The following is a 12,809-nucleotide window of genomic DNA, read 5'->3' on the forward strand; positions in this document are numbered from 1 at the left end:
TATAATTAATTTAACAACGTACCTTATCGTTGCTATGTTTCGTAAGTTATGTAAGTATTGTAAATTTGTATTCAAAAAATATATTTTAAGATGCAAACACCTGTATTGACACGCTGACATCTTAATCACAATAAAATGACGCAAATGAAAACAAATTTGCCAAAATTCAATAACAACTTATAGAGAACTGGTGAAGCGTTTATAAATCAATTGGTTTCAGTATAAAAATGTACAGCGGGACAAATATATCATACAAAATGTATATCCTACTAATATTACAAATGCGAAAGTTTGTGAGAATGTTTGTATGTATGTATGTATGTTTGTTACACTTTCACGCAAATACTACTTAACCGATTACGATGAAATTTGGTATATAGGTAGCTGAGGACCCAGAATAACACATAGGCTTATTATCCCGGAGTTCCCGAGGGTTTGGGATTTACACGGGAAGGGGTTCCACGCGGACGAAGTCGCGGGCGGCCGCTAGTTTAGTTATGTATATGTACATTGCACAAGTGTTATACAAAGTCATTTGTGGTGGAAAATTAAGTGGAAATGTAAACTGTGTCGCGACGGGAAAGCAGTCGCCATTGTTATTTGCGTATAGATGAGAAACGTTAGTCTTTATTGGCTTGTTACACTGTTCTATAGTTTAGGATATACTAAAATCATATCTTTATTGGGTCAGGTCAAATAAATACTAACACTTATGATAGTCAGAGATACGGAGAGTGAATTTCCCGTCAATTTAAAATGTAGGGTCAAGAAAGCAGGCAAGAATTGCTTAGCCACTCTTCTTGACCACTTTAATTACCTTGTGTGTGTTGTCCAAAGACATTATTTATTATGAAACAATTAATGTTAATTTTGTGAGATTTCTGCGTTTATTGTTAAATTTTGGTTCATAGCTTGCTATTTGAATACAATAAGAGAAACTATTATTATTTTTCTTTCAGTTAGATATAATCAAACTGAAATTATAGTAAAAACTAACGCAGTTTTAATTCATCCATGTTGCAACACAACCTCTTTATAGCTTATATCATAACGTGACAATAATTACGGACTGTTACAAAATATTCAATCTTTTGTATATTACGAAGTTTACGAAATTTGACGGCAGTGGGAAAATGAAGAACAATACGATTTGATGTAATCATTTTGATTTTACCAAAAAAGTCTTATAAGCTTATAACAAAATCTAAACTAGGTTGTGTAAAATAGTTTGTAAGGAGATAACAAAGGTACATGTTATCATAGATCATACTTTGAGGATCTAAACTTCTAGAGGTTCCGGGTTCGAGCTCAGCCATAACCTAGATGGTTTTGAGCTAGAATTGGCAAATAACAGTATCGATAATAATATAGTGCGATTAAAAAGTTTTTCAACTTTTAGAACAGTTTAACCTTGGAGTACTAAATTAAAAAAATATACCTATATTGTTGACAGTGTCATATATGGCTTCCTTTAATTTTTATCACACTAGTTTTTAATTAGGTTAAAATTAAACCACTTATGAGTCATCAAGCTATAAATAAGTCACCTTCTAAACCTGTAAAAGCATTTTAGTAACAAGATCTATCCGGTTAAAATTAAACCAAATATTAATAGTCGATTATTATACTTACATATAACCTGTAGCCCATTTTAGTAAAAAAATTCAACATTTATAAATGTTCAATTTATGAGTCTCCATACAAAATAATACACGAATATCACACTTAACAAAAATTCAGTATCGTTATGGTCTTTACAAAAGCAACAAGGCTGCAAATTTCGGACCCTATCATGTTATTGTCTGCGACTGTCGTTACCGCGGGGTCCCATTGATAGCGGACCGGTATAACCGGTGTTATAGCGATTTGAGATTCACTTGAATTTTGTATTTACTATATTTAGGTCATAAATGGGGTCTTTGGTTTCTTCCAGACAAGAATTGGCCAGTACATCCGACTTTTGTTCATCTTATTTTCATGGTTAAACAATACATTATATTGTTAATTTTAGGCTAAGCTACAGTTATGAATATAAAAACCTGTAAAGATGGTTGTAAGGAAGATAGATAAATAATTGTAACTGCACTTATGGAATTATCTTCAGTAATAATCGCGCGTGTTTGATTTAGGCCCTTGGTAATGAATGTGTTCAAAACATCACAGTTTCAATTTACTGTAACAATACGTTAATAAAATCAAAATCTAATCCTTTTACCTGTAGGTCACGTACTACCACTTATGATAGTCAATGATACAGAGAGTAAATCTACCTCCAGTTCGGAAGGTAGGACAAATGAGAACAACTGGCAAGAAATTCTTGGCCACTATTTTCAATTGCCAACTAAAAAGTACACATATAGAACTAAATTTGAGTTCAAGTGCTAAATTTTACAGAAACTTGGTCAAAATATACGAACACTATAATAATTTTAGTAAAATCATGTCAATGAATTTACAAACAGTTTCAGCTCCCACATACACGAAACGCTCAAAATATAAGTGTAGTGTTTAATCTTTACGAGCCATTGTTTAGTCTCAGAGATAAATACTGGTATTATTTGATAAACAGATACTGTATCTTTGAGTCACGTTCACTGGAAACTTATGAACTTTGCCTTCACCTGGTTAACAAAACATTTAATAGATAAATAAATAATAAATTGAACCCATTAATGTCCCACTGCTGGCAAGGATCCCGTAATAAGGGAGGGGTTAGGCCTTAAGTCTACCAAGCTGGCCAAATGCGGGTTGGGGAATTTGCATACCTTCAAGAACTATTCTAAAGAACTCTTAGGTATGCGAGGTTATATCACGATGTTTTCATTCACCGTTAGAACGAGAAATTATTATTTAAAAAAAAAACTCCAAAAAGTTTTTGGTGTGCTGATGTACAACCATTTTCACGTGAAAAAAGGACAATCATACATACTTTTAGATTTACAAACTCAAAAACGTGGTAGCTCCTGTAATTTAAATGACCTAAAAATTCTAGAATTACAGTTCTAGCCTTTCTAGGTTTAAAATTGCCGCGTTGCATAATCTAGATGAATACTATAATAATACGTAATAAAAATTAACACGGTCATACATATTTCTAGTCGTTACCCGGCTGTAACAATGCAGGTTTGGTTTTATGAAACAAACTCATTTATTCAATTTTAATTATAGTTCTCTTGTTATAATAGACAACTTAATTCTAAAACCGACAAACCTGTTGTAATTTCCACTATCAAGGAAGGAATGTAAAAAAAAGTTCAATGAATACAATCGTAATAAAACTAATTTTATTTTTTCCTGCACTTTAATAATACGAGTATTATTTACAATGTGACCCTAAAATTGACATGAACCGGTTTTCTGCAGACTCCACTATCCAGACAGACATTTCATCTTTCAAAAGCGAAATGCAGTCACAATACAAGCTTGCATTATTTTCTTGCACCTTTACGATTGCAATTTTATTCCCATAGACTTGTAGTCTACCTACTTAGTAGAGAGCCTCGTATGCAAGTCATGCAAGGTTCATGGCTGGCGAAGGTATACAGAATTAAAAATCTACATCATTTTTTTTTGCGTAGGTACATTAAGGATTGCTTTTTTCAGAGAACGCAATTATTTGTATGTGGAGTTGAGTCAGTAGATGCTAAAGCGAAAACCCCCCAAACTTGAACGTAAGCTTGTCTTGACCCCTACACATTGAAATATAAAAATTGCGTTCTCTGAAAAAAAACAATCCTAGGACAATTTTTTTTATATACTGTCAAGCATCTCTACCAAGTTGTCGGACTATAATATTTTATAAAAGGTACCCAATACGGTAGTTGTCAGTCTTCCCCTAATATTCTCGTTTCCCGCTACCACTAGGGCCGTAACCTCTTCTTTGTTTACCGTTTCCCACGGCCGAGTCGGTCAGCCGAAGGTTCTGACCTTGAAGGTTTGTCTGCAGCGGGATGTCGCTCGCTGCGTTTGGGCCACTTATCATTGTTGGACAAACCTGTTTGGAAACTAATTGTGTGAGAATTTGGACCGCTGATTGTGATTTGCGAGTGGTTTTCAAGTTTGTAACGATTGTTTTTTGGTTACTTCAAATATGATGGATCTTAGTAATGTTATGTACTCTATTTTAATTGGATATCCTATACTGTATATAAGACAATTTTGGGGCGTAGATAGGCATCAAATCAAAGAACGTGATTCTTGTAAATGACTTAGTATGAGGTACTCAAGAATGCCATTCTTGCCATTGGCAAAACAGACACATTTTTAAAGTTTATTTTTTCCTTTATTGAATTAGAAATCGACACTGTTTAGTGTACAATAAAAATCTCAGTAAACCCTGTATTTTCAACCATTCCTTTACTATACAGTAACAATCTCTGCAGCTCGGTGCGGACTAAAGATTTACCTTCTAAGCAACTGACCAACTTTTACCCAAGCAATAAAAAATTCTAAGCTCGTACCAATACAAGAGATTCATACATATTTAAAAAGTAATATTTCACCATAATCGGTGGTTTTTATTCCGTACATGTCCAGTACACGCTTAATCGACCGAGACTGGTAAAAAACTGGACTAATAGAGGTATTCCGCTTGAGGCTACACTTGATTTAGTTAGAAGAGAATGTATAAAGTTCTGCGATTTGATTTTATTTCGTAGTTTTTTGCAAAGGAATTTCAAGAAAGACGTAACTGATTATTAAGTTTTACGAAACAAGTTTTTTTAAAGGAAATTATAATAAACTAGCGACCCGACCTGGCTTTGGTGGTTATTATTTTTCTTGCAATTAAAATAGCCTTTATTAATCAAAGAATTTTTAAAATTGGTCCAGTTTTTTTTGGAACCAATTGGTTACAAACATACTTACATACGAACCTTCCTCTTTATAATATTAGTACCCATAGAAAAACATGGACAACGACTAGAACCTTTTTTCTTAACTACGGAGAAAGCTTCTCACGATACCCTAGTCCTTAGGAGTTAGGAGTCCGGTTATGTCTAATTCTAACCGTCTAATAATCAACTACACTCTTTAAAGAAACTCTGTCGCTATTAGCTAGCTAGAAAACAACAAAAAACTATTACCAAAAATTATGCAATTCTAATTTCACAATCTGGGGGCACGGAAGTGCCCCCGCAAGTCGAGCAAAAAAAAGCGGCACGGCCGTAACATCCTTTTCTTGAAGCAATTCGGGCTATTTTTGACACCCCTATAATTTCGTTGCGGATAAAACAAGAAGCCTGGATTTTCAGCAACTAATCAGTCATTGTATAAACACGGTATATTTAAAATTTCAGTCAATTTGAACTAGTGGTTTAAAAATTACAACTTGTTAAAATTTTGAATTTTGTCACTCACTGATTCACTGACTCACTGACTCACTGACTCACCGATCATCAAAAGTCTAAGGTACTTCTAGCAGACTTAGAAGCTTAAAATTTAGAATACAAATAGGGTTTAGTGTCTTAATCATGGGAAAAATTTAATATTTTCTAATTTCGGTCCAGTTTTCTAAATACACCAACTGCAACAATAACTTTGTAATCTCATATAAATGTATAAGATTACAAGGTTACATTTGCAGTTAATGAATTATTATTACTGTAGAAAATAAAATAAATAGGTGTAAATAGGTACCTACTGTATGAGGCATAACGGGAGGGGGTATAGGGTGGGTAAGGGTGTTTAACCCATGTAATTTAACAACATTCCCATAGGAAAATATGTTGAATTATGAAAAAAAAACTTTTTTCCATACAAATCGGACTTATGTTCGCTCTACAAAAAGAAGTGAGATGCCATCAAAAACATTCTGTAAAAACCTCAAGTCTCGGCGTAAAAAGTTCTGAGATCTATAAAATACCAAGTCGTTTAATCTATTTAGTCTCTACTTAAAGGACCTTCTGTCTTAAGTTATTACGTATGTTATTATCATGCCAATTTAAAAAAAATACCTTTAAAACAAATAGATCGACTTGGTCATCGCAAGAAAACACAAATTCGCCATAAACATTTCAGGACCATTAACTTCTTGTCGTGCTGTGTAGTGTGGTACATACTAATAATCAAATCATGCGATGGCCAGGTCGGTCTATTTGTTTTAGAGGTATTTTTTTTTAAATTGGCCTGATAATAACATACGTAATAACTTAAGACAGAAGGTCCTTTAAGTAGAGACTAAATAGATTAAACGACTTGGTATTTTATAGATCTCAGAACTTTTTACGCCGAGACTTGAGGTTTTTACAGAATGTTTTTGATGGCATTCATTTATCACTTAATCGCCTGAATCATTAAAATCAGATAACGATCAAGATAATGTAAAACTATTAACGACACTTTCTTAGTATTAGTACAAGGTCGGTTTGCAGGTCGATCACCTTATAAACATCGTTTAACAATAGACCAACTATTTATACGTTTGTATGATAACAAAGAAATACCTTTCAGATGATAGTATTGAAATAACTGTTTTAAATAGCAGTGAATACAAATTCATGACAATTAAACAGCTCATCTTTGGGCATATGAAATCTGGAGTAGGGTATGGTCCTACTTAATGTGGTCTTAGACCGGAGACCAAAACTCTGATTCTATTCCCGGAAATGATCAGCCTGGACCTGGCAACTCCAGGAGTATCCCAGTTGACAACTAGTTTACGTCAAATTGATAGTCACTATTCAGTAAATTGCTGCTTTTACGTGGTAATCACTATAATCTAAGGGTGAAAACAATGTATAGCATAGTGGCCTTTAAATAGTTGTCAACTGAGATACGTGATAGCACACTGGTTGAATGCACAGGTTTCTTCTGAAATATACTTTTCCAATGATTTGAATGTTAAATAATGTTAAAAACTTTATGAAAAAGATTTGTCTGTTAATAAAAAGATTGGTTTGACTTTGACACGTTTGGTCTCCAGCCGTGATTTGAGATGCGATGCAAATGATTACGCAATCAAATGACTCAAGTTAAGTGCATTCTGACGACTGTTAATACCTTCTATTTTTAGAATGGTCTAACTTTGCGTACCTACTTATTTAGACGATTCGCGAAATTTCTCGTATTTGAATAAAAAATGCTCTTTAAATCCTTCATTAGGAACTATTTTTTGACATACCGGGACATATGCAATAACTACTACGACATGGTTGGATAATTTAGCTTCGGGACCATTTCTTGGCACACCCGGACATAGACACAACTACGGCCTGGTCAATTTCAGGCTTCGTTGGTCAAATATTGACTGCATTGGCCAATTTTTGGCTAGATGAGACATTACGATGAACCATTTCTAACTGGTTTTATTTTAAACTCGTTTATGAGCCATTTCTGGTTTGAAAAGTTTATTTATGGCAATTTTTTAAGACATTTGACTACAGTAGTCAATGTCTAGTTACATTTATCTAATATTTACGTTTAAATAAAAGAGAAAGCACTATTATTACATCACTAAGACATACAATAGTCAAGTCAATTTTAAAACGGTTGAAGTACAAGTTTAAATGCGCAGTGCTGTAATGATTTACAAGTATTAGATGACGAATTGATGATGCAGCAAATGAAGGTCGTTTGTAAATCGACAATCATTTCACAGATTATGTCGCAAATATTAAACTTTATGCTATTGTAGAGAATATTCTAGAAGTACTTAAATTTGTGTAAATTGGGATAGATTAGTAAGTGATTAAGAATTTGCTTGCCGTGTGCTATAACTTCTAGTTTAGTATTGATTAACTTAACGGGTAAAATTATAGACGTCTTCATTCAATTTCCGTATTTTACTGAAATAAAATCGGTTATTTATCTGAGAGATGTCCGGCACTTTTCAGAATAAATGTAAAATTGACACTACACTGTAGTGGTTCATAATCTCATACGATAAGGTTTTAAATTGATATGACACTAAAGTGACGTTTTTCTTCGAATGTTTTTAAATTCTCACAGTTTTATAACGTGTGTATTTTTTCTACGATTCAAGTTTTATAACATAACGACCGTGACACCGTGATACGCGAACACGAATATACCTTGACAAAATATATTTTACGGGTTATACAAGTTTATAATTATTCACAAAGACCGGTACTTATATAACTATTATTTAATATCACCAATAATATTTATCGATTCTTCAAAATCATGTTTCATTAACAAAAATTACGATGCAAAATGGCGATTTACTTTCTTAATGACTCGGTCGATTTTTGAAAATGAATTTTATTTCGACTTTTGGTGTGTAACCAGCCAGACATAAGCGTGTAAGTTCTCAGCATAGACAAACTCGACTATACAAATGAGGTCGTTCACCATAGTTTTTAATACCTATTTTCGTCGTGCAGACATTATTTCTTTTTCATTCAAGGCCATCTAAATTACCTAAATCCTCGTTCTCATCGTAAATAGTATCATTAAAGTACCTCCAAAAGAACGTGTGACTCATTATTTGTGTGTGGCAACACAGACCTCGTGAAACAAATGTAAATCTTCGTTCCCTTTGTTTCCACAGGCCGTTTCCAGTTTTATTTACACAAATGTGTAAGAAGCTTTATGTGAAAAACCCAATACGAAGTGAATCATACCATACCGACAGCGTATCCGAACGGATTTTAATATATTAAAAAGTAACCAAGCATTCCAAATTAAAAAAAAAAACTAACGTTTAATATAGTGTTGCCATATTAACATTAACAAGCTTTTTTAATACTCGATAAGGCAGACATTTAAGTGAGTAATAACAGAAAAAATCGTGTCAAGAGCAATAAGTGTGTGTCAAGGGGGTTTCTGCAACTTTCCTTTTGTAGAACAAGCGGACTGGATGACATCGATCGTGATAAAATAGTGGTGAATCGTTTAAATACGACCTCTGTTACCTTAAACGGGCTTATTGTGGATGGATTTTGGCGGATCCTTTCATAATAACTCGCGAAGCGGCAGTGCTCGGACCCCTTGTTAAACGAAAACGAAAAAGTGCTCACAAATATTCCGAATCAAATAAAAAATAACAAGCTAACATAAAAACTAGTGCTCGAACATTAAATATAATAAAAAATAAAGTGCAGTTCTAAATTCGAACTATGCTGAGTGTGTGTGCGTGAAAATGTCTACACAAGCGTATTATAAGGAGCGCCTCGGGTTTGACCCGCAAGAGGTGATGCAGGATGGCGTCAACGGAGGCGCCGCTTACTACGACGGCCCTCATCAACCGAAACGGCACAGAGGGGAACATCAGTCGGAGACCCACGACCAGGTTTACGAGGAGAACCTGACGAAATTCAAAGGTACAACAGTTTGGGAGTTCTTTATACAACAGTCAGGTTCGTGGTGATGGGTTATAGAGAATGCGCGTGTGTGTGTGCATACGTGTAAACGCATCGATGTACGTGTGACCGTTTGTTTTTTAAAAACATTGGATTGTTTTGATGTCACGGCGTTGTTTTAACATTCTTCGCGTATTCTGTTTGGTACTAATGCGGGGTTGCTAGCCGCCGGGCATTATGCCGTGAAAGTCACATCAATGAGACTGATGAATGAAGATTCATCTGTTTTTGTGGAACAAACAACAGTCTCCCACTGTCTATAAAAGGACGTGTTTTAATTGGAATTTGAATATTCTCGGCTAGCAACCCCATACTAATTAGATGTCGTGTTACCTACATTAGTATAATGTGTACATTTAAATGAGTTTGTCTTTAGAATTTTAGATTTTCTAACACTTAACGTGATTAATGGTGATTCGAGTAATCGATTTAATTATCCATTTCATCAAACCCTCCGTCATTAGAGCCCTTAATGTTAACTGTCATTCCTCGAAATAATAATTAAAATAAATATTATCATTAGGTTAACGTTCTATACCTATCTTCTATTCTAGACCAATTTAACGATGAAGTTGAGAATTTCTTTAAATATGCGTCTTCTGTTGTCCTGTGACCGTCAAAAACTGGTTTCAAGGTGGAACATATAAAAAATCGAAACGGTTATTCGGTCTATCCTTTACACACACAGTGCAATATGCAGTTCGACTATGACTATGTGGTTTACGTACTAGAGTTAGGTATATTAAGATATTATTAATTATGTCCTTGAAATTGACTTTTGGGCACTTTTTGCTTAGATTACTTTCAAAGTTACATGAAAAACGTTGGGTAAACAAATAACGTATCGTAACCTTGCATTTTCAATCGCGCTTCAGACCCGTTGCATTATAGTATTAGGTCTGTCTTAGTTATGGTGTCTTTTTAACCGACTTCGTATAAGAAGTCATTATCAATTCACCAGTATTTGTCGTTAGTGGTAAATATTTTCAGCTTTTAACGCCAATTCTTTATACTATTCAAGTTTGTCTTAAAATCCAGTTTCACTATTTAAAGATCTCGAAAACCTGTCTTCCATTTTTTACTTTTATTTTGTTTTCGTTAATTTATATGTTAATAAGATAACGATGTTTTTAATTTACGAGTTCGAAATTCAAATGTAACGAATCATTTGCTTCTTTTTTACAAATCGGTTAAGTAATTTTAAATATTTTTGCATTAATTTCATGTTTTAATTCTGTTTTTTATACTGATTTTGTTACATATCCATTTTAAATCGATAAAAGCCGTTACTGGCGTCGTTTACATTTAATTACTATATTTTAGTAACATTTGTAGGTTTTAACCTAAAGAAAAATGGAGTCAAGTTTAAGGACGACCAAGCTTTAGCGAAGTTATTGTCATACAAACACACATTCTAATATTTTACCTGAACTTATCCTTGTACCAAAACTTTAAGTTTTGCTATTTAGAACCTTTTATTATATGCATATAAGGAGTAATTCATTATTTCTAACTTGGTCAAGTCGGGTATACAGCTAGTGCACCTGGCCGAAACGTCAAGCAAACCAATGTTAATAATACCTTATTGCATTCATGCTATATGGTGCTTCAGTGATTGCTATGTTAATTTTTCTTGCCTTTTCTTCAACAGCAAAAAAGCGTAAAGCCGATCCAAAACCAAACCACTTACGACTTTCTTCCTTTACGTACTTATAGCATTCTTCCACTAAATATCACTCGCAATTGCAATAATATTATGCAGAGACTACAGACATAAGTAATTGTAGACTGTTGCACCCACGTAGTGTCGTAACCGCTCTGACTCAGGAGATTTGAAAGTCATTTTATGACATCAGTTCGGAACATAAGCTGACCTGGTAATAGGCTTGCAGGATTCTGTGCGTTCATGTTAGTTGAAATGATGGATGAAGTGACTGTTCACTTCAAACATTCAGCCATTATTTCAAGATTCAAGATTTATCGCGTTGCATCTGTATACCTACACTGCGATAAATCTTGAATTGTATTTAAAAGTCATGTTTAGATAGTTACTGTGTAATGAAAGGGATTTTATTATAGTTCATCAGGCTTTTTGAGAAACTGGTCATTTTAAGATAACAATTCGAAAATTAGACATCGGGCGTCAATCAATTATTTTGATATGACTATTTATTTTGTAATTTTTATATAAACAAAAATGTTGGATATTATTTAACTAGATTACAATTTCAGGTATGTTTACTACGGTCTAGATCAGATCTAGATTATTATAAAATACTGAAACTTTTATTTAAAATTTCAAGTTTCTTATGAGCCACTCTTATTTACTTAACAATATATTTCTGAAGAGGCTTCTTTCAGTAGATATTTGAACAAAAGGCAAGCGTTGGAACATATTTGCAGGGATGAGTCATAAAACAGACTGTTGCAGTCAAACTACATTTACTGAAGGATATCGCTGACTCATGATAAGATGACCCCTCGTCAAAATTTATATTATTTGTTTTTTGAATATTTTTCAAGACGAGACATGATTCATCTGAAGTCCAGATGCATTGACAACTTTAAATTGATTTAACTGTGTTTAACAAATTCCTGTTGTGCTTACTTTCTACCAGTCTCTTATTATAATAAGTTTTTAAATCATGCTCATTATTTAGAAATTTTATTAGACCGAAATAGCCGAAATAGCAGGACACAGAATTTAAACTTTATAAACCTCACTCGCATTCCGTAAAAAACCTTACCTAATTCGGAAGTTACTTAGTGCCAGAGTAAGCTAGCTGGTAAAATCACTTGAATTTATATTTTACTGTTGATTTTTTTCTGTTCTGATTATGGATTTATTTTGCTTAGCGAAACACTACCAAATTTATTAATATTCTGAGATAGCACGCAATAACCGGACTCAATATTCTTTGTAACAAATCTATCGGTAGGAAGGGACTAAATTCTTAAGACAAGTCAAAGCGAAGATATCTAACAATAGTCGTAAGCCTTATATCAGCTTATCACTATCTTATCTCAACATGTGTTTGTACAAAACAATGATAATAGCAGTACTTATAGTCCTACGAAGTTACGATATGAGGTAACGTAGTTTAATATACCTTCATGTAACGAGATGACCACTGTTCAGATTAAATTAAATGGAGCTTATTTATAATCTAGATTTTGTCGGAATTATGCAATTTTTTAATACTGTTTTTGATCCCGACGAATTGACTAGATAATTTTTTGAGTTGTCCTTTTGATAATGACTCCAAAAAACCTGAATCTAAAACGATTTTCTTTAACCTAGGATTTTTTTTAGCTTTTTTCTCACTATGCCACTTTTGCTTATTTTTTGTGTACTCCTGTGGTAATATTTTGCTCCGAAAATTATTTGCCAATTGATAAAAATGGATTGAACAATTTCACCAATATTTGTAGCTCAAATATATTCTTAGTCGAAACATTTCAAGTCATTAAGGCATTTTAAGGTAAAAT

At 33.4% G+C, this 12,809-nt stretch overlaps 1 protein-coding gene across 12 annotated transcripts in view; it reads left to right on the forward strand.

The window, feature by feature from the left end:
• shot (dystonin-like protein short stop) overlaps nucleotides 1–12,809 on the forward strand; it is a 375,697-nt gene that overhangs the window by 145,161 nt on the left and 217,727 nt on the right. For 8 of the 12 annotated variants that reach the window (XM_076129009.1, XM_076129011.1, XM_076129019.1 and 5 more), the window contains exon 2: nucleotides 8,510–9,281. The exons of the other annotated variants lie outside the window; for them this stretch is intronic. In XM_076129009.1, coding sequence (XP_075985124.1) covers nucleotides 9,101–9,281 — 181 coding nt within the window. In that variant the 5' untranslated portion in view covers nucleotides 8,510–9,100. The remainder of the gene's footprint in view (nucleotides 1–8,509; nucleotides 9,282–12,809) is intronic. 12 annotated transcript variants of the gene reach the window in all.

Source organism: Anticarsia gemmatalis, chromosome 22, assembly GCF_050436995.1.
Source record: "Anticarsia gemmatalis isolate Benzon Research Colony breed Stoneville strain chromosome 22, ilAntGemm2 primary, whole genome shotgun sequence".
Taxonomy (NCBI): Eukaryota; Metazoa; Arthropoda; class Insecta; order Lepidoptera; family Erebidae; genus Anticarsia; species Anticarsia gemmatalis.